The sequence below is a fragment of the Cylas formicarius genome, unplaced genomic scaffold (genome assembly GCF_029955315.1).
Source record: "Cylas formicarius isolate icCylForm1 unplaced genomic scaffold, icCylForm1.1 PGA_scaffold_2__14_contigs__length_35257938, whole genome shotgun sequence".
NCBI lineage: Eukaryota > Metazoa > Arthropoda > Insecta > Coleoptera > Brentidae > Cylas > Cylas formicarius.
Window position 1 is genome coordinate 3,482,360 of NW_026844319.1, and position 23,219 is coordinate 3,505,578.

Below are 23,219 nucleotides of genomic sequence, written 5' to 3' on the forward strand. Positions count from 1 at the left end.
ATAAGATGTGTATTAATCGTAAACAAGAAGGAATCCCAAAAGATCATAAAATACAGGAACTTCAAATAGAAATGCACAAAATGTGGGTGCTTAAAACAACTATCATCACCGTCATAATCGGGGCCATCCCTAAAAACCGCTCGGATATACTAAACTACTCTCTTTAAGACAGCCCCTGAAATAGGGAGATATAAACCATTTATTCGGAAGAGATTGTTCTTGACAAATGGAAAGGAATTCACGAGAACCCATTTAGGAATAGTAATAATAATAATAATAATAATAATAATAATAATAATAATAATAATAAATAATCTTTTATAATTTCTAAGAACGGTCTATTACATGCAAAATTTATAAACCACCTTCAGAAACTATAGTTACCTATAAATAAATATATGTTGTCAGATGCAGAAACAATTGCCATTGTCTGGAGAACACTTTCCCCCTAATTACGTAGGTTATTGCTTGTTTTTAAGTGACTTCCCCGGTAGGCCCTACCATGGAAAAATATCAATAAGAAGTTGCAGACTAAATAATCAAAGGAACTCTAAACCCAATTCTATGGCCAAAAAATATAACACTGCATTTAAAATATCGTAGGCAGAACAATGCAATATGGATGCCCAGGATGGAGAAAATGTCCGCATTGATAGAAGCCGCCAGATGACGAAAGTTAAATGGAACGTTGCAGAAAATATCGTTGGGGGAATGTCCAAAGAAAGATTCCCAAATTACTAATGCAATAGAGTCCCCATGAAATACGAAAACAAGGAACACCGAAATGCTAATGGATACAAGGGATCTCGAAATCGATCTCTCGATCTCAAAATTGGGGATTAGCCGAGAGATAGTCTACGCACCACATTTATTATTTAATTATTGGAACACAACCGTGAAGGTCGCATAAATAGAGCTTCTGAGATTTAGAAAAAATTGACTGAATGAATCGGGTTGCAGCTTTCATTTAGGCGTTAGCGGAAGACTACGGCCATTCCGGACACATAATCGAATAATGTTTATAAGATACCAAAAACGCAAAATAAATTAAATAATAAAATACGTATCAAGGTCAAACGGTCGTTACGGGAACACAAAACTGGCGCGTTTGAACTCTGTTACATCCCAAAATAACCCAGACGCATCTGGGGCCGCCCATCCTTTTAAATCTTTTAAATTCGTCACTAAAAATACCCGACAAATTTCTGCGTTTCGTCTAAGGAATTTTCGTGAAAGGGCTGCGCGTTTCGATCCAAGTGAAAATAAACAATTACTAATTACATTGCCGTGGAAAAAGTTATATTGAACTGATTATTTGAATGATGGAATAGATTAAAGAGAAGGAACGATGTCGATGTAATACTCGTTGGAGGTAATACTGGATATTGGATTTTTCGCAATCTCAATCTTTGGTGCTTATTCACTTGTCATTGTTTGATAACTTTTTGTTAGTTTTTTTCAATCTAAAAGGCAGACAGAGACAGACTAGTCTGTGCAAGTCGTTGTACTATTCCAATTATTACTTTTTACTATTTTACTAATTATTATTATTATTAATTATAATTTTACTATTATTACTAAGCGGTAAGTTCATTGGTGGGTCTGATCTCCCTTTTCTATTCTCTTAGAGCTCTTTTAGTGGGAAATTAGACTACTTTTAAACAGCCCAAGAGACACGTAAGCCTATAGAAAACGACTCCGATCAGACCTTCGCGCCTATCTTTTCTGTATTTTCGTGTTTTTCGTACGTTGCCGAAAACCAAGTAAGTCTTCTAAATTTAAAGATATCGTCCTTAAATTTGGCACAGTTTCTAAGTCTCTAACGGAACTTGTTAAAACTGGGAGGCTGGGGGGCCGGGACGTACTTGTAAAAAATTAAGAACTACGCTTGCAGGGGTCCAATGAAAATATCTTACCTCCAAAAGGGTTACTACTGGCAACGAAAATTTTTGAACGAAGTCAAGTCAAACCAAGAATTATTGGTCTTTATCATTTTTTGGAAATGTACAGGGTGAGTCGGTAATGAGAATTTTCCATAACTAGAAGATTACGTCGCAAGTGTCTAGTGAAATACATTTTTTTTTATTTTGAAAATTTTCTTGGGATATTTTGATTTCCACAAATACATTATTTTGACGAAAACAATTTACTCGATCGGAAAAACTAGAAAACCAGGAAACGCGGGAGATCCAGGACTCTAACTTTTATTTCAAGCATTTTTTCTACTATGTACTGGGTACTAAGGTTGTAAGAGAAAAACCAAAAGTCGCTCAAAATGCCCGTTTTCAGGGGTAAGATTTTTGCATTTACGATTTTCGTTCATCATACACGATGCGCGCAATATTTAAAACATTCATACGGAGGCAACGTACTATGCGCTGTGTACTTCAAAAAATATATTTTTTCTCGAAGACCAATGGAAAATTCATTGGAAAATTTCATGGATTCAGCAACATGGGAGATACTGGACCATAACTTTCACTTAGATCATATATGCATAACTAAATTTAAAGTCTCTGAAAATTAGTCGTAAATAAAAAATTATAAGAAATATGGCTATTTGGTGTAAACAGTATTGTAAACCACATGGAGAGCTACAATTTTTCTAATTACAAAACTTCTGGAATCGTGACGTTTCGCCAATCATCCTGTTGGCTTGTTCAGAGGTTAACTGAAACTGGCTGGCACTCTACTACTGATTACCATCGGTGACAGGTAAAGACCTGAGTCGCGGTTAACATTGTTTGGTTGTTTATAGATTTGTATGGATTCTCCGATTTTTCGTTGGTAGAAGAATTGATGACATGCAAGAATTTTAGTTTTATAGCAACTGCTGATGAGTTTATTTGTCTTAGACTCTTTCGTATTCATTTAGTTTAATTGATATTTTTCGCCCGGTCTCTCTATATGCATAGAATGCTGAAAACTCCTGCCATTTGGCAGTGGTAAATCTGGTTTTAAAGTTATGTTTTTTAAGAAGTTTTGATATTTGGTCAGTGATGTTTTGAATGTAAGGATGGACATTACTGGCAAGTGTGGAGTTGCTTTCGGACTCATTATCATTGGAATGTTGTGGTGAAGTTTATTTTGTGATGGAACCCTAATGTGGAAATTATTAGAGAGAGGAGCAAATATAAGGTGTTTTAATTCCGGGTTCAGTGTCTCGGGCTGATATAGTTTTAGGACACTGAAAACAAGAGACCGACTTTTGGACCGGACCGGAAGGTATGGGTCTGTCTGCGTAGGTTTTCTGTAAACACAATGACCCAATGTTAGGTCTAATTTTCTATTGATAAGAATATCTAAAAATTGGAGGTTATTATTAGTTTCTAATTCAATGGTGAGACGTATGTTTGGGTGTATAGAGTTTAAATGTGAAAGAAAATCTACTAGGGATTCTTGACCATGAACTTTCTTCTCAAAGGCTTCCATAAATATATTCGGGATGACCGATTAATTGAGTTTGCCCGAAAATCACTTATATTTTCCTTGTTGGTTAAATATTTGTTGTCTTAATTTTAAAGCAGAAAAAAAGATATTACGAAGTTTGCAAAAAGCTTCTTTGAAAAAGAGTTGTCTTGTGTGGTAGTGGAGAGATATAATTATAAGATTCAAAATTCTAAGATTCAAGCTGTGAAAATCTGTTCTAAATGTTACTTTATTTTTCAATTAAGGTGGACAATTTTTTTTGTACTCGCTCCATGCTGTTTGTGTCAATTTTATACAAACATGGACTGTATGAAGTGACACAATAGTCAAAATAATTTAACATTGGCGAATCCATTAATTTAATTTTTCGAGCCTTATACCAAGTGCTGGGGACAAATGAATATAAACCTGACTATCAGTATACAAATATTTCGCAACATTTGACATACAGGTGACGAAATTGCTGGTGTAAATTGTAAATAAAAGAGGCCCCACTATATAACCTTACGGCACACCTACACTAATAGTTTCTCTTGCTGTATTTATTTATTTATCAAAAGTAATGTTGTCCCTTTCAAAGTAATTGAGTCAAAGATTTTTCCAATCCTCGAAACACTTCTGGCAAACACTTTCTGGTATAGACTTGAGTTCTTCCAGCGATTTTTTCTTCATCTCCTCAATCGTTTTAATTTCCCTATTTTCATGGGTTTCTTAAGTTTTGGTTAGAAAAAAGTCACAACGAGCCATATCCGATGGATATGGTGGCTGAGGCATGTTTGTGGTTTTATTTTTGGCCAAAAAGTTAGACAGAACAACGATGAGTGAGCAGGTGCATTCCCTTGATGCAAAATCCATGAATTGTTTTCCCACAATTCCGGATGCTTTCTTCGTTGTTTCTCGCAAACGGCGCACAACCTTGAGAAGTACTCTTTATTGACCCTTCGATCTTGCGGTAAGAACCCTTGATGTACTATGCCATGATAATCAAAGCAAACAGTAAGCAAATTGGGACAACTGGGCTTTGGTTTCGGCGTCATAACCATATCCCCGTGATTCGTCACCAGTTATCACCTTTTTGAGCATATCAGGATCATCATTGATGTCGTTTAATAGTTTTTGAAGTTTTCCCCGTCACGGATCCTTTTGTTCAAAATTAAGCAGTTTCGGAACAAATTTTGCTGCTACAAAACTTCGGAAAAAAATGCATGGCACGAGCCGACGCCTTAAGCCACTTCTTTAATAGTGATTCGACTTTTCAACCTCACTTGTTGCACTTCTTCAACCCTCCCATCACCACTAACAAACATTTTTTTTGCTGAAACTAGATTCACCATATAAAGTTGTCAACATTTTAACTGTTTTGCAGCATTGCATTCTATGTTTTACACAAAATTTAATGCAAATTATTTGTTCCATTTTTTTTGACAGCAGAAAACCGCCGAAACCAACAAAACACGTCTAACGCTTCTGTCTCACAAACAAAAACAAAACGTACAAACTGGCTGAAATTATGAACATTTGTGCGGGACATGTGTACCAACACTACAAAAAACAAAATCGAAGATCGAATGTACGTAGCCCGCCCAATTCAAAAGTCGCCTTACTTTTTGAACACACCTATCTCAATGCCTTCTTTTGTACTTTTGAACTTTTTTAAAGCTCTATTTCTTAGTTTAATAGAAATTTCTACAGTATCTGTTAATCATGCTGCTATTCGAGTTTTTATTTTTTTTTTGTTCTTGGCGGAGTCAAAACATCAAAAACATTTTTTGTCAGAGTATTAAAATAACCGTATTTTTTGATAAATATTCGAAATCTGTGCTATGTCTTGAAAAAGTGCATTTTTTGAACATGTTTTATCGATAAGGCATAATTTTCAGTTTAACAACTAAATCTATTAAATTTCCACTTTTATCACTTACCCTAGTTGGAGTTTTGACTATTTATTGCAAGTTAAATGTATCAATGCCGAAAAAAAAAATCCTGTACACTCTTATTTTACAAATCTCACAATATTTAAAATTTCAAAAAACTGCCCTTATGGTGTTCTATGCTTTTGGTACTAATTTTTAGATTTGACATAAATTTAAAGACAGGCCGAGGGCTTTTTGCAAAAGCACTTCACACAAGGTGCACACACAAAATAGTTCTGGACATTTTGCGAACATAATGCGCTCCTGCAGACATATTGAACATATCGGAGCGGCCTTTTTGAAATATGTAACGGAGAAGTACCGATATTGCGAAAGCAATCTTGTTTACTTTCGGAGTGATTGGTTCCGCAATCGTAAGCTTTAAGAGAATAAAGTTCTGGAAGATTCCCCACGTTGTAACGTGAAGTTTTTCCGACCTCTCCCGTCGCTCCGCAATAAATATTATATCAAATCTTAAGTTTCTCAACTTTTCTCAGTATAATCCGAGATACTTATTAGCGGAGTAACCTTATCCACGTAGAATGAGTAATTATATCCCGAAATTAATTAAAACTTCCCAGGTCGGGAGACGGCACACAGAGAGAGCGGGGTTAGTTAGACGTTTAAATTTGTAAAATATTTTCCCAGGTTCGGCTTATCGCTTTCGCGACGTTTTAAAGTTTTTCAGTTAAAATTTTACCGTCGGGCGTCGGGCGATATAAAAATGTCCGTTGCGAGCGACGCGGCCTAACAACTTGCCAAAGTTTTTACATAATTTAAATGCCACTGTGTACGGGGCACGGTACAGCAAATAACAAAACAAAGCGGGAACAACGGGATCAGAGCGAGACGGAGAAACGCCTGCGGGAAGTTAGTTGCACGCGGAGTTTCCGCGAATTCTCAAAGAAAAATTACTCTATTAAATATGGATTTGGCTTTGATTACGGAAACTGCAATTCGTGGCGAGGGAGTTTCTAGGTAAACACGGCCCGTGATTAAAACATTAATTTCGATTCCTTTGGTTTCTCAGGTCACTGCAGCTCATACAGAAAACTATTAAAAAAGAGAGTTATAAATTCCATTGCACATGTCTGAATCTAATTCACTAACGCCATTGCGAGGTAAGGGACGAACTAATTAACTAGCGTAGTAATAAGGTTGCATTGCTTCCTAATTTATAAAGCTTTAATTCAAAAATAAAAATATCCAACGCAACAAAGAGCAAAATTCAAAAAAAAAATCTTTCTGTTCTCATGCGTAAATTCTGATTTTAGACATTGAAAATCATTGAAATTTCCATTTCTAGTTCATAATGTTTGCTTTTGTCTGATTTAAGTCGATAGGTATATTTTCATTTATTTTATAAGGCATTGACCTGAAATGAACTGTGTTATTATTTGAAAGAACCATCAAACTTAGTAGCTGTAGCAACTGCATTTGTGTAATACTCAGTTAGAAAATGGCATCAAGATGCTCTTTCAACAAATTCGAAACTTTGCGAAGCATATGAAGCATATTTTAACCTAAAAAAACAGTGATCACGTCCATGACTGTTATTTTTGTATGGTTAAGTAAGTGTCGATCTGGTGAAAATGCTGAAACCATTATCTTGATCTTCCTTCAGCCTCAGCTCTAATACCACATGATGAAAATTTTCCTGCATCTCCACGCTCAGATAGCTCTAAAGTTCAAGCGTCACAAAGTTCAACAGAATCCGGTACACCACTAACCAACACTAATAGTACTGAATTCATGATAAAATCCAAAATGTTTTGGGCCACATTTTTTCAATCCAAGTGAATTTAATGATTTAGTCCGACACTATCCAACAGGAAAGCGGATATTCTAAGTCTAGATGACGTAAAAATAACTTATAAAAAAAAATCCATGAAAGTTTTTAATGTTCTTTCACAAACGCAGCCCGTATATGTTATTGTAACAACGTGACTGAATTATTTGAGATAATTTAAATACCATTCGTAGCATCTGATTGGCGGCTTTTTATCGATAGCTATTCAAAAAGTTTAAAAGCAGCTCTGCTTCACAACGGAAATGAATTGCCTAGTCTTCCTCTAGCACATTATGTATTGTTGAAAGAAAACTATGACAGAGTGAAAATAAAAATTGCAATACGTGGAATACCAGCGGCCCGTGATCGGTGATTTTAAAATGGCCGGTTTTCTGATGGGAATGCAAGGTGAATATACTAAATACCCCTGTCAACTTTGCTTATAGGATAGCAGAGCCGATTCAGTGCATTATCAACAGCGTATATAGTGCATGATCGAGTCGAATTTCATATTGGAAAACATAACGTAAAAAACCAATCGTACAGCCTCAAAATGTACTGATGCCACTATTACATATAAAATTAGGCGTATTAAAGCAATTTGTGAAAGTTCTTAAACCGAATTACGGACCTTTCAAATATTTGAGAGAATTTTTTCCTAAATTACCTGAAGCTAAAGTTAAAGAGGTATTTTTGTTGGACCGCAAATAAAACAAATAATGAAAAATGATGACTTCAACAAGCTGTTTAGAGCTTGTGAAAAATGAGTATGGAAGAATTTTAAAGCAGTAGTTAATGGCTGCCTCGGAAATCATAGAGCTGACAATTATAAACAATTAACTGAAAACATGCTTTAAAGTAATAAAACTGCAAAAAATAAACTTCATTTAGACACATTTAAAGGTAACATAGGTGCATACTCTGAAGAACAAGGATAACGTTTTCACCAAGTCGTGATGGACTTTGAATGGAGGAGATTACGTTTGGGGTTTAATCCAAGAGAGCCCATATGACCCTAAATGAAATACAAAAAATATTCATTTTTAGATACTTATTTCTTATTTTATATTTATATCCTATTTTTCATTGCAAATTTGGAATGAAAAAGATACTGATATTTAAAAAAAAACGTTTCTAAACATTACTTAAAGTAAAACTATTTAAAAAAATGAATGAAAATATGTGGATAGAATTTGAACAGCCTCAAATAAGCGGATAAATGATAAAGAAGAGGAGCTGCCGGAAATGCTAAAAAAATTGGACAGAATGGCTAAAAATATAGTACTCAATATGAACCAAACCAAAATAAAAAAATATTACTAAAAAAATACTGTCGCAAAATATTCGAACTCAAAATTTTGCAAGTTGTTGTTTATTTGTGAAATTAAACAAGATTTTTAATTTATCAGTGAAACGATACACTTAAAAAAATTATAAAAAATCTTTTCAAATTGCCAAAGCATAGGTAATTATAATAGACATATTAAGAAATCGTCAGTTAAACGATTTTTTTTAAATATTTATTATTACCAAAACCTATTAAGAGACATGTAGTCTGAGATAAGAATCAATTTCTAACGACACAATTTAACAAAATAGGAAAAATAACAAATTTTAACAAGTTATGAATAAAAACAAAAAATCCTAAGATTTGTCACTGTATCACATACATGTAGGTACAACTGGCAACATTGCAATCTCGCATATACATTTCCTCGAGCTTGCCTGAGATAAGTTCACGTTGTGGTTACTTTGCCAACAACCATGGAAGGAAAATATGTTCTTTTGAATTTTACCATAATATTTTGCCCGTTTTCAAAGTTACGGTACCAACTTTTGATGATAGAGAAAAAACAAAGGTAAATAAGTTTTATTTTTCCATGTGGAGGTTTTTTGTATCGTTTTGTAAAAGTAAATGGGGTGATAAATCTAACGCCGCGTTATGTACATACCAAAAATTTATTTAGAACATTTTTGCGGATCAAAAAATATCATGTAAATTGGGAAGTACGTACAAAAGAAAATTGGGCAGTAGGACATATGGCAATTTTACTGAAGAACAAGCCAACCTAGCGTTGGAAAAACAAACCGCAAAAAATACAGATTGACTTACGGAATATTTAACAAGTACCATGGGAGGGGTTGATGGGCAATCCAGGGTTCACATATCAAGAAGAAATTGTTATTATTGACAGTGTTCTAACGTGCGCATAGTTGGGATATCCACTCAGCGCCGTGTATGTTTGTCAAAAGCTTTTTAAACAAAACTTCTCTTCTGATCTGATTAAAAAATAAGTCGAAAATATATTTAATTATGACGTGTCCAGGCCCCGAAAAAGTATGCCATCATTCATACTACTTCGATTATGGTACACTTCTGCCCCCTTTTGTCATATATAAGAAAATTTATGGGACACATGAACAAGAGGTGGTCCCAAAAGCAGCCACTCTGCGAACTACCATGTTTCTCATTGAGTACATGATGTAACATCATACGGCTGGATTGACAGGTCAAACTTCAATGATGGGTTTGTCATTTGTTTCTTACCACACGCTAGATAGTAGAATAATGTAATATTTACATCCTCTACCCATATTTGTCAACCTCTAGACGTCCTATTTTTCCGGCCCATTAACGAAAGTTGTAGAAAAAGTATAACATCCTGGAAAATGATAAATTGTGAATTCTCTATGCTGTTAAAGCAAATACTTGAGAACATGAATGCAGTTCCCATAAAAAAACAGACGGAGAAAAAAAATGCTATAAAAACGAATTTACTTTCCGCTTTTGAAGCATATGGCATTAAACCATTCAAAAACAATCGAGTTTTGGAAAAAATCTCGAAAAAAAATGTTAAAACAATTTTTTATAACATGTTCTGAATTATATTTTTACTTCTAAAAAATTTGCCCTTTTTAGATGATAAACTATAATCTAGTAAGATCAATTTAACCCCCCATGATCAATGCAATCTCATTCCTTTGTAAAAAGCAAAAAAAAGGGGGAGGGTGACTTTGTATTCAAAGCACTACTGTTTGCTATAAAATCTATGTGATCAGTCGCATCCCATTCATGGTTCGTTAATACAGATTTTGCAATTGAAGCTGAGGTTTCTCATTGGTCTATAATGTAACAACTAAAACGGCTAGAGATAATTAATAATGGAAATTATTTAAATTACGAGAAAAATAAAGTTCAAATTTATCAATCTCACCGGTCCATCTGGTGTAATATTTCTGGAATGAAGTCATATTGATTTGGCATGTGAAGTGATCTATTATCTACTTATTTAGCTATCATTCCATTTTTTTTGTTCATGTCAGCGCCTACTACACCAAAACTTTGAACATTTAATAGAAACCCTTTTTACATAACAGTTAATTTTTAAGTTTTTAACATTATTAAAAGATCAGTCCCTATATACTTTTTGTTTCAAATATCCTCAGAAGAAAAAATCTAAGGGTGTGATATCTGGCGAACGGGGTGTCCACCCTGGATCGGTATGTCCCAGGCATTGGGTAACAATTCCAGAAGAATGTACAAAACATTAATCATGCACAAACCATAGTTTTTATCGTTTCTTCCAAACACAAATTGTTCAAAAGTTCCGACAATTCGTTTTACAAAAAAATTAAGTACGTATCACCAATTAAATTTTGGTCATTCTTTTTAGTAATATTAATTTTTATTGTGAATAACCTAATTCCGTTTGTTGAACGGAATAAATCCTACAATTTTGAAAACAGTCGATACCATCAGCTGTGAACCTTCACCTTCAAAAGTGTTTATGGAAATCACGCATTACTAGAGTTTTTTTTACATCCGTATAATCCGAAGAAGATCTTCTGGAGTGATCAACAGCTGCCTGACATACTTTCAGTTGATTTTCTTCATTACATGCAGACTTTCATTCCTATCGTATTTTTACTCTAAAGACCCTGCTTGAAATCAGTTAAAATCCTACTAACAGTTGAATACAGAATTTGTTTATCTGGATGTCGCCCTTGAAAATCTCTGCTGTTTCACGCACTGGTTTAAAATTATCTCCACATAATAAAACTAACTCTACGTTCTCAAATAATCCTAAAATTTGTCAATAATTAATCAACTATTATTTGCCAACAACAATCAATATCGTAATGTTTACTGGTACTAGCTACTTCATTATGCATGAAATTTGACTATGAATTTGAAAATTGATTTAAAAAATTATTTTCCATTTAGAAAAAGGAACTTGATATCAACGTCTACTTTTTGACCAGCCCAGCATTTTTTCTATTTACTACAAAAAAATACATACATATATCCCAAACATAGGGACTTCCAAAGTCACATATTTGCAAAAAACGAAGGCTCAATAATCAATGGAAAGGCAAGGTGTAAAATAGTAACCAGCGGATAAGAAATAAAACAAATGTAAGAGACGTTAGAGCGGAGGGAAGTCAAAATGAAAATTCGCCAAAGACAACAGGTGAAATGAAAGTATTATAAACTGGAGACCTTGGAAAAATAAACGAAATAGAAAAAAATGCCAAATGAGATGGGCGGATGATCTGAAAAAGGGTGCTGAATCTAAATGGAAGCTGGAACAGACACGTCCAAAAATGGACCAACGAGGGCTAAACAACATATTTGCATTTTCATAACTTCTTCAACATAAATAGATTAAATAGAACACCCTGTATATTACAGCATTTTTGGATTCTTTGGAACTTTCTAGACATATTTTGTATATAACATTCTATGTGTAAGTCTTACCGTTTCTGACATATCTTAAAACACATTTTAAAATTTTTATGGTATGGTACTTTGGCTTGCTGTGACCTTGGCGATCGAAGTTTCATGATCATGGTCATTGTTATTGTTATTATTAATTTGACACTTCTGGGTAGCAATTTGGATAATCTTATGAAATTTGGAAATCAGCCTCCAAAAAAAAAAAATCAGAAACCCGCTATTGTAAGTCTTCTGGATTCCTCCTGCTTTGATTGTCGATGAATGAACTAACCAGCAGGGTGGCGAAATGTCAGCAAATTCTATTCAATAACATACTGACTCAAGAGGAATAGTATAAAATTGACACACAGCAGATCAAATCGGATTAAGTTGCAAAGTTTATAGAAACTTTTGTTCAATTTCATTTCCAACGCTTGATTCCTCCGTAAAGAAACTCGTCTCCGATGTCAACAGAAGTAAAACTGTGTCCCAGCGTTAAATTTGATGTTCCATATTATGCAGTCGCATTCCCGTCCCCAATTTAAATTAATATTAGTTTCCAGTTGTTCGATTCGCATGCAATATTCCAATATTTACTAATAATAAACAATAATAATTACGGTTATTATTATTTGAGCAAATTAAACTTGGGGCTCTGTGATTTGCGATTTTCCGAAAAACCCCTAAATTGGTTGCTGTTTGTAACGACTAATGAAACCTGCTTCACAATTAATGCGTTCCTATAAAAAGCAAATAATTTGTTTCGCGGGCGTTTGACACGCAGGCGTGGTCACGCATGCAATTCTCGTTCATATGAAAAACTGGCACAGAATAACCCATTTTCGATGTGCGTATGGCTGTTATTATTGAAGATACCAAGATATAATATAATTGTCGGTATGTTCCACAATATGAAAGACGTTTTGATTTTGTATGTCTTCATTGTAATTATTTAATTTAAATAAAATTTAAAGCTTTGTTAGTCAGTTGGAGGGTTATATACCTATTAAGAGTATAATTTATATCCATTTTAGATGCTTAGTGTGATGGTTCAATTCAATTTTTATTTTCGCAAGAAGTCCAAAAAATACTTTCCTTTAGATATATGGAAAGTAAAGTAAAACCACTGTAATAAGCAACTTAAAGAAAAAAAATGAAGTCTTTATGGTCCCGTTAAAATGGAATATTAAATTCATTTTTTTAAATTGTAATAAATCTAAATATTCCATTGAAAATGTATTTACAAACCTAAAACGCCTTTCTTATTAAGGAAGATGGAAATATGTTAAAATCGACAATTTTTAAATTAAAGTTGGTACCATTTTCATGTCTCTGTTTTTTTTTCTTCTTGCATACGACGCCCACTACCATCCCTCTCTTTGGCTTGAAAATCCTTTCGATCCCTGTTTTAGACTTTTGGCAAAACTTTTTTGCAGTTTTATGTTATACATCATGCCTCTCTTCTTCCTCACCAATAACTATTCCTTCATCTAAAATATGTTTTGGACTTTTCTCTTCTAAAGTCTCTACATAGCGTTCATCACTTCGCTTCCATCGCTTCTAACTATTCGGGGTTCTTTTTGTTGATAAGCAACCCTGCATCTTTCTGAAATCCGTATACATCCCAATTTCTTGGCATTTACTTTGCCAAATCAGAATTCAAGCATTCTTTTCACTAATTAGTTCGCTATTGAATAATACTTCCTGTCTTTCAGCAATTTTTTATATAGCCTGTTCCTTTTGATCTTCAATGGGTGACCTTTATAGCATTTTTATGAGTAAACCACTGGAACTTCAGTAATCAAACATATCACAATAACGAAAATAAAGATTTAAACTTAGGCTTGAATGTGGTCTAATTTTTATTGGTGATACGTTTCGAAAATGAAATTTATAAAGAAATAGGCTTATTTGGAAAAATTGAGAATTTGTAATTATAAGTTAATTTTACTTTAATTTTTACTAACTGCTACACATAAATTTGAAAGACCCGTGACGAATAATGAACCTCTTTAAAAATTCATTTGCTCAATGCGATATTCGGAACATTCTAAGTTTTCAAATTTATAACATCTGCTCGAGGAAAGTAAACCCATTATCGGACGGGCCAAATAAGATGGCGTATAGTAGAGTAATATATACGTAATATACACTCGCTGCAACTTATACGACTATTTTATGTGCAAACTACTAACACCAAACTGCCTGTACACTTTCGTCGGTCGTAAAAAGACAAATAATAAAATAAATCTTTTCATAACCACTCCATAAAAATAAAGGAGATTAAATGAGCTCATCTTCAATTATATAAGAATCCTATGTACTCAGTTACTGTAATTTAAACTGTGAAATGTTAAACTATAATTTTGGGCCAAAAATATTTTATTTCAAGAAAAATATATTATTATGACAACTCAAAAGTTTCTAAAGCTCCAGTCTCGAAAATATCTTTTTCTATTCCCCTCTGATTACACACCGATCCACCGTGCTGGAAGAGTGACTTCACCACGTCAGTTTGGTTTTCCACGAATCCGAGCCACTTCGGACATTTCTGGGATATTACCGCACGGGTTTGGGAGCAATCTGATGTTTTCGGAGATATTTCTCATGTCAGTGAATGTATTCGTGTTGTTTTACGAAAATGTACTCAAAACCTAACGGTCGTAGAAAAAGTATAGTATGCAACACATTCGGTAAACTTTTTAAGTCACTCGTTTATTAGGCACTCGTGAATGGAATATTAAAAACTCGTGAATCAAATGCCATTTACCGCACTTGTTGCATAATAGACTATTGGTATTGGTATTGGTATTAAAGGGGGGCGCCCTCGCGGGCGTCCAAGCACTTAGGCCACCAGATGGGCCCGTTGTGCCCCCAGGCCGCTCTAGAGGGCGTCCAGAATGCCGCCCCTCCTGTAGAAGGTCAGCAACTCCTTTAGCCCAATAATAGACTATTAAGATTATTTAAAAATTATTTAAAAATGGATTTTTTCTACTCCCGTATGTAAAATACCTAATTACTCACCGATCTAGCGTGCGGGAAGCATCACTTTACCACGTCAGTCTCGTTACACAGGAATCCGAGCCACTTCGGTCATTGCCGGGATTTTACATCACGGGTTTGGGAGCAATCGGATGTTTTCGGAGATATTTCCCACGCTTTGAATTTTTTACGTTTGTCAATTCTGACGGTCACGTCAGTGAATGTACTCGCGTTGTTTTGCGAAAATATACCCAAAAACTAAGGGTCGTAGAAAAAGTATAGTATGCAACAGGTTCGGTAAACTTTCACTCGTCAAGTCACTCGTCTACTAAACACTCGCTCCGCTCGTGTCAAATAAACTCATGAGTCAAATGCCGTTTACCGCACTTGTTGCATAATATACTATTACCGTACGGGTTTGGGAGCAATCGGATCTTTTCCTAGATTTTATGGCGCAGTTTGAGTTTGACGTTTGTCAATTCTGACGATCATGTCAGTGAATGTATGCGTGTTGTTTTGATAAAATGCGCTCAAAAACGAACGGTCGTAGAAAAAGTATAGCATGCAACATGTTCAGTAAAATTTTTTGGAATCACGCGTTTATTAAACAAGTTTGTTAGGTCCTCCTCTAATTTGCAATACCTTAATTTTAATTCTGTGGCCGATATGGAACACGCATTCACCAGCTTAGGATAATTTAGTATTTGCAAGGATGCTTAAAATTTGTGCCATTGATTACCTTTCCCGTTAAGTACAATTTTTAAGTAATTTCTAGAGTGTGGTTTCCAACATTGCATTCCAATGGACTTAAATTCTTATTCTGCTGGTCCAAATCTGCCTTTTTGTTTTAGGGAATTTTTTGTTTCTATTGGGTATTGTATTTTAAGCAGCCTACAAAATCAAAAAAATTGTCGAACTTACCAACCAATGCGGTTGGAATCTACCACAGTGTTTTCCAATGTTGAATGTTGAAAGTTTTGCTAAAATCTAGGAGACATGACACGACTAACGCATGGTATTCATAAAGTACTTTTGTTGAACAATTAGTTTTTATTTGGGAAGTCGCGCAAAGCAGTTGATGTGACTATCGATTTGTTTGTGAGAGAATGAACGAAAAAATTAATAGTTTTTCCCACAAACATCCTTTCCTTAAGTTGAACACTGAATTTATGGGAATGTGTGAGCATTGTCCTTATCTCACCTTCCGGACGTGTGACAAACTACCTGGTCAAATTTTGCCATATACGGATGCATATTTTCCTAGTAACTGCGTGAACAGTCCTTTGTTTTTTAATACATGAAAAATTGCAAGATTAAGAAATAACTTTAATAGATTAGATACATAGATAGATAGATCCTGTTCAAAATAATGTTCAAAATTAGATGGTAGTATTTAATACAGTTATAGGTGATACCATTCACAGACAAGACCGTTTTTTGTAAAGGGATAAAAAAATTATTAATTAAAGCTAAATGAAGAGGGGGGACTTCGAGGTATCTATCTCATTAATTTCTACCTTTAATAAATATTTTAATTTTTTTAAAGCATAGCGCAGGTTTAAAAAAATAACTAACTTAAATTTTTAAAATAAACAAAGAACTCAAAATCCGATAAGTAATTTTAGAATTTTTGTATTTCCCTTATTTACAATTAAATGAGGTTTAAATTTATATGGTATATACTTTGGTCACTTGTCTATCGGACAAGTGGTAGCGTTCGCCATCAAAAACGATTTTTGTGGGTAATTTCTTTTCGCGGAGTAACCACCGATATGAAAAGAAAATGGGCGGCGAGCTCGGAAGAGCTTTAAAGTGGACTGTAGGCTTTAAAATTTAGAAATACTACCGATCGCCAAACGGGCCGCTAAAGAACTTTAAGGTCTCACCTTAAGCGCACGCCTCCGTCTCCTCAGCAGGCCAGCTTCCTCTTTGCTGTAAGTTTTGCTACTCAATTCGCAGAACTTACTGGTGTTACGCCACGGACAACATAAGAACGCACAACGAAAATCTTTAGAATTAAAGTTCCCTTCGCGGAAAACGCGCAACAGATCTCGCTGCTGCCGCACACGGAATGTTAATGCACTCCCGATCGGCTTGACCCAAAAAAAACTTTAACGGCAATACCGCGGTAAAAAATGTTCCAGCAACTTAAATTTTTATTTAAGTACGCACAAAATTATTTGTCCCAAAAACCCGACTAAACATAAGAAAACTTTCTCTCTTTGCAAATTACCAAAAAAAAAAATAAAAAAAATTTATATATATACAAGGACAGACGTGTGATCTGTCCATAACCGCCCACCACAATACGCAGTATTGTCATGGGTTGATAGGCAAGGGACACAACTTAATCACGGGGCGTTTGAAAACGCCAGTGCTTGTCCGGACGGTAGCCACTCGGACGACACCATCAGGTCCGGAATGGACTTCGCTTAAACGAGCAATGGGCCATCGTAAAGGAGGTGAATTGCTCTGTTTTATAATCACTAAAGCGCCCGGTTTTACATTTGGAGAGAGACTGTTCCATTTGGCTCTTTGTTGGAGCGTATGGAGATATTCTTTAGACCATCGAGTCCAGATCTGTTGGTGAAATTTGGAGAGAAGCTGCCAACGAGAAAGGCGATTGTTCGGGACGTGTTGCACGAGGTCCTCGGGAGGGGCGTTCAAAGGCTCCATTGTGAGGAAGTACCCGGGCGTTAAAACATTCAAGTCGTTCGGATCCTCACTTAGAGGGCATAACGGACGCGAATTCATTATCGCTTCGACTTGGGTGAATAAAGTGTAGAGTTCCTCAAAAGTTAATACCTGTTCCCCAATCGTACGGGCTATGTGACCCTTAACCCTTTTGATGTTGGACTCCCATAGTCCTCCAAAGTGTGGAGATGAGGGGGGAATAAAGTGCCACTTAATGTAGTAGTGATTGGTGGCGGTTTCAGCCAGCCTGTTTAATTCTTTACTTGCCCCAGAAAAGTTTGTGCCGTTGTCGCTATGAATGTTATCGCATCTGCCGCGGCGGCTGACAAATCGTTTGAAGGCAGCTAAGAATGCGCTCGTGGACAGATCCGACACTAGCTCCAGGTGAACAGCCTTGGTGGAGAAACAAATAAAGAGTGCTAGGTATGCTTTAAGGATCGGTGCCTTTCGAATCCTGGACATTACAATTGGGAAAGGTCCTGCGAAATCGACGCCGACGATGCTGAAGGGCTTAAGTTCGAAAATGCGCGCTATGGGTAAGTTTCCCATTAAAGGAACAGGCGACGTGGGGTTTACTCGAAAGCATTTGACGCATTTGGACAAAACCCTTCGGATTGTTCGTTTTGGAGAAATAATCCAGAAACGCTGGGAAATTAGATATTGGAGTCGACTCGATAATCATCTCAGTTAATCGGCACTGGCTAGGAAGTAACGCAGGAAATTTACGTTCGTAGGAAATGGATGCTTGGCTTAATCGTCCACCCACTCTCAAAGTTCCAGCATTGTTTCTATTGGGTATTGTATTTTAAGCAGCCTACAAAATCAAAAAAATTGTCGAACTTACCAACCAATGCGGTTGGAATCTACCACAGTGTTTTCCAATGTTGAATGTTGAAAGTTTTGCTAAAATCTAGGAGACATGACACGACTAACGCATGGTATTCATAAAGTACTTTTGTTGAACAATTAGTTTTTATTTGGGAAGTCGCGCAAAGCAGTTGATGTGACTATCGATTTGTTTGTGAGAGAATGAACGAAAAAATTAATAGTTTTTCCCACAAACATCCTTTCCTTAAGTTGAACACTGAATTTATGGGAATGTGTGAGCATTGTCCTTATCTCACCTTCCGGACGTGTGACAAACTACCTGGTCAAATTTTGCCATATACGGATGCATATTTTCCTAGTAACTGCGTGAACAGTCCTTTGTTTTTTAATACATGAAAAATTGCAAGATTAAGAAATAACTTTAATAGATTAGATACATAGATAGATAGATCCTGTTCAAAATAATGTTCAAAATTAGATGGTAGTATTTAATACAGTTATAGGTGATACCATTCACAGACAAGACCGTTTTTTGTAAAGGGATAAAAAAATTATTAATTAAAGCTAAATGAAGAGGGGGGACTTCGAGGTATCTATCTCATTAATTTCTACCTTTAATAAATATTTTAATTTTTTTAAAGCATAGCGCAGGTTTAAAAAAATAACTAACTTAAATTTTTAAAATAAACAAAGAACTCAAAATCCGATAAGTAATTTTAGAATTTTTGTATTTCCCTTATTTACAATTAAATGAGGTTTAAATTTATATGGTATATACTTTGGTCACTTGTCTATCGGACAAGTGGTAGCGTTCGCCATCAAAAACGATTTTTGTGGGTAATTTCTTTTCGCGGAGTAACCACCGATATGAAAAGAAAATGGGCGGCGAGCTCGGAAGAGCTTTAAAGTGGACTGTAGGCTTTAAAATTTAGAAATACTACCGATCGCCAAACGGGCCGCTAAAGAACTTTAAGGTCTCACCTTAAGCGCACGCCTCCGTCTCCTCAGCAGGCCAGCTTCCTCTTTGCTGTAAGTTTTGCTACTCAATTCGCAGAACTTACTGGTGTTACGCCACGGACAACATAAGAACGCACAACGAAAATCTTTAGAATTAAAGTTCCCTTCGCGGAAAACGCGCAACAGATCTCGCTGCTGCCGCACACGGAATGTTAATGCACTCCCGATCGGCTTGACCCAAAAAAAACTTTAACGGCAATACCGCGGTAAAAAATGTTCCAGCAACTTAAATTTTTATTTAAGTACGCACAAAATTATTTGTCCCAAAAACCCGACTAAACATAAGAAAACTTTCTCTCTTTGCAAATTACCAAAAAAAAAAATAAAAAAAATTTATATATATACAAGGACAGACGTGTGATCTGTCCATAACCGCCCACCACAATACGCAGTATTGCCATGGGTTGATAGGCAAGGGACACAACTTAATCACGGGGCGTTTGAAAACGCCAGTGCTTGTCCGGACGGTAGCCACTCGGACGACACCATCAGGTCCGGAATGGACTTCGCTTAAACGAGCAATGGGCCATCGTAAAGGAGGTGAATTGCTCTGTTTTATAATCACTAAAGCGCCCGGTTTTACATTTGGAGAGAGACTGTTCCATTTGGCTCTTTGTTGGAGCGTATGGAGATATTCTTTAGACCATCGAGTCCAGATCTGTTGGTGAAATTTGGAGAGAAGCTGCCAACGAGAAAGGCGATTGTTCGGGACGTGTTGCACGAGGTCCTCGGGAGGGGCGTTCAAAGGCTCCATTGTGAGGAAGTACCCGGGCGTTAAAACATTCAAGTCGTTCGGATCCTCACTTAGAGGGCATAACGGACGCGAATTCATTATCGCTTCGACTTGGGTGAATAAAGTGTAGAGTTCCTCAAAAGTTAATACCTGTTCCCCAATCGTACGGGCTATGTGACCCTTAACCCTTTTGATGTTGGACTCCCATAGTCCTCCAAAGTGTGGAGATGAGGGGGGAATAAAGTGCCACTTAATGTAGTAGTGATTGGTGGCGGTTTCAGCCAGCCTGTTTAATTCTTTACTTGCCCCAGAAAAGTTTGTGCCGTTGTCGCTATGAATGTTATCGCATCTGCCGCGGCGGCTGACAAATCGTTTGAAGGCAGCTAAGAATGCGCTCGTGGACAGATCCGACACTAGCTCCAGGTGAACAGCCTTGGTGGAGAAACAAATAAAGAGTGCTAGGTATGCTTTAAGGATCGGTGCCTTTCGAATCCTGGACATTACAATTGGGAAAGGTCCTGCGAAATCGACGCCGACGATGCTGAAGGGCTTAAGTTCGAAAATGCGCGCTATGGGTAAGTTTCCCATTAAAGGAACAGGCGACGTGGGGTTTACTCGAAAGCATTTGACGCATTTGGACAAAACCCTTCGGATTGTTCGTTTTGGAGAAATAATCCAGAAACGCTGGGAAATTAGATATTGGAGTCGACTCGATAATCATCTCAGTTAATCGGCACTGGCTAGGAAGTAACGCAGGAAATTTACGTTCGTAGGAAATGGATGCTTGGCTTAATCGTCCACCCACTCTCAAAGTTCCAGCATCGTCAAGAAATGGAGATAGTTTCCTGAAATTTTTAGCAAGAGGTTTACCATCCTTAAGAAGACGGAGTTCGTGACTAAAAAATAGGTCTTGCGAGCGTCTTACGAAAATTAACAGAGAATTGAAAGTCTCGGAGGATGTCAGAAAACCGGTTTCCAATTTATTCGATTTACGCAAGTAATGCACGTAACGTACCAAATAACTCAGCGACCGAACACATTTGTTTAAGGATGAAGAGTTCTCGAGCATGGTGTCTAGAAAATTGTGGAAGCTTGGGTGGTATGGAGGTTTAAGGTGCGAGCCTCTAATTCGTGGTCGTGGACGTCGGTGGGCTCACGTTCTAAAATAATGGGATTGCAATGCAAAAAAGATGGCCCCGCCCACCATAGAGAACTGTTCACTAACTCGGAAGGTAAACAACTACGGGATCCAAGGTCAGCGGGGTTCTCTCTAGATGAGACATAATGCCAACTGGAAGGATTAACTCTTTCCTGAACAAAAGACACCCTGTTACTGACGAAAGTCTTCCAACGGTGCGGAGACGATCTCAACCAACCCAGAGTAACCGTGGAATCAGAGTAACAGAAAATATCCTTAACTTCGGTATCGGATGACTTAATAGCCGTGGCCACAAATGACTCACCCCCAGCGGGGGCATGAAAAAAATTCGAAAAAAAAAACAAAAATAAAATCCATTATATACATATTAATTATATACTCTATAAAGCTATAATCGCCCTTACCGTTCCATACGGTGTAAAATTTTAGAAAAAAATGAATTTCGTCTAAACGAAGGAGGGCAGGGCGATATTTTGATATACGAGCATATACCTCATTGACTTTTGCTTTTTATAAAAAAGAAAAAATCAATATTAATCATTTGTAGCACATCTCCTGGACATCATGGTTATTCAATTCAGGAATGAAAGAGTTAGTAATCATAACTCTATACTGATCACCATTGACTGTAACGTTCTAGCCATCATCTTTTTTGAAGAAGTACGGACCAATGATTCCACCAGCCCATAAAGCGCACCAAACAGTCAGTTTTTCTGGATGTAACAGTGTTTCGACATACACTGGAGGATCAGCTTCGCTCCAAATGCGGCAGTTTTGTTTGTTGGCGTAGCCATTCAACCAGAAGTGCGCTTCATTGCTAAACAAAATTCGCTTATGAAAATTGGGAACAACGGCAATCTCGTTTTGGGCCCATTCGACAAGCGTTGTTCAGGCGTGAGTCTAGTCATGATGAATTGCCAAACCAAACTGAGAATAAATCACTTGACAGCTGTTAAATCGATCGCCATCTTGAACAGTAATGCCAACTTAAAGTTCTATACATCGAAAAAAAACGCCTATTAAAACAGCTATTACAATCAGAAAATTAAGAAAATCCAATACCAAAAGTTATGTAAAAGAAAATTCAAACAACCCAAGAATATTGGAACCCCCAAGCACAAACCTAAAGGATGTGTAAATGATTTTTTTTTATCCTAAGGTAGAAAACCTAAATTCCGAGAAAATGTAACACAAAACTAACCCGAAAACTTCATTGATAAAATAAAAACATTTTCAATTCTAGAGATTAAAAAATAAATAAATAAAAATGGAGACATTTAAAATCGGTAAGAGTCAGATTTATGTACTATTCCAAAATGATTTTTGTTATGTGGTTTAAGAGAATTATGACCAAACCTCCAAATCAAAAATGCACGAAATCAAAGCTGTTCTCTCAAGTATCCATCCAGTAAAATAATGTGCCCTTGCCTTCGTTCGTCGGCAGACTAATAGTTTTAATATTGACGGGAGTGCATACCAGCATCCAAGAGAAAGAAGCTTGTTAAAATCATCCCGTTAACCACGTGACACCCCCCTTCAAAGCCAGACGTGCGTGCTCTAGTGCCCGTCTGGATAATAGGGATGAAAGTCTTGTAATTATTTCAGTCACAAAAGTCGCCTTTAATTGCAGCCGCGTGAGCATTGAGAGGGGTGGCCCAATCGAATGTCGAAGAACTGAAGCCAAACGAATTTTCCGTCGTAGATCGTTTTACAATTTCGATTTTAGTTCCAAGAGTAATATGAATAAGTGGAGATTAATTCATAGGTTATTCTTTGTGCGACTTAAACATTACAACACCCAGTAAATAATATTTTGGAAATCAGTTGAGATAAATATAATAAATTGTCACTTCTGCTGGCACATTCCTTTGCTGTATTTAAATAAACGCTATTTGTTATTATTTTATTGTTTGGCATTTTGTAACTTTTAGGATAATCTTACCTTATGTCGCTTGTAT

The 23,219-nt window shown here is 36.2% G+C and overlaps 2 protein-coding genes across 2 annotated transcripts; both read right to left on the minus strand.

Annotated features, from left to right (window-relative positions):
- Window positions 1-17,181: 17,181 nt before the first annotated feature.
- Window positions 17,182-17,986, minus strand: LOC132698047 (uncharacterized). The gene is made up of 2 exons (XM_060663885.1): window positions 17,443-17,986; window positions 17,182-17,261 (listed from the first exon to the last, which is right to left on the minus strand). Exons 1-2 carry the CDS (start codon window positions 17,984-17,986, stop codon window positions 17,182-17,184), a joined length of 624 nt encoding a protein of 207 aa, XP_060519868.1.
- Window positions 17,987-19,798: 1,812 nt separating this feature from the next.
- LOC132698048 (uncharacterized) lies at window positions 19,799-20,603 on the minus strand. Its single transcript, XM_060663886.1, has 2 exons — window positions 20,060-20,603; window positions 19,799-19,878 (listed from the first exon to the last, which is right to left on the minus strand). Exons 1-2 carry the CDS (start codon window positions 20,601-20,603, stop codon window positions 19,799-19,801), a joined length of 624 nt encoding a protein of 207 aa, XP_060519869.1.
- Window positions 20,604-23,219: the final 2,616 nt, after the last annotated feature.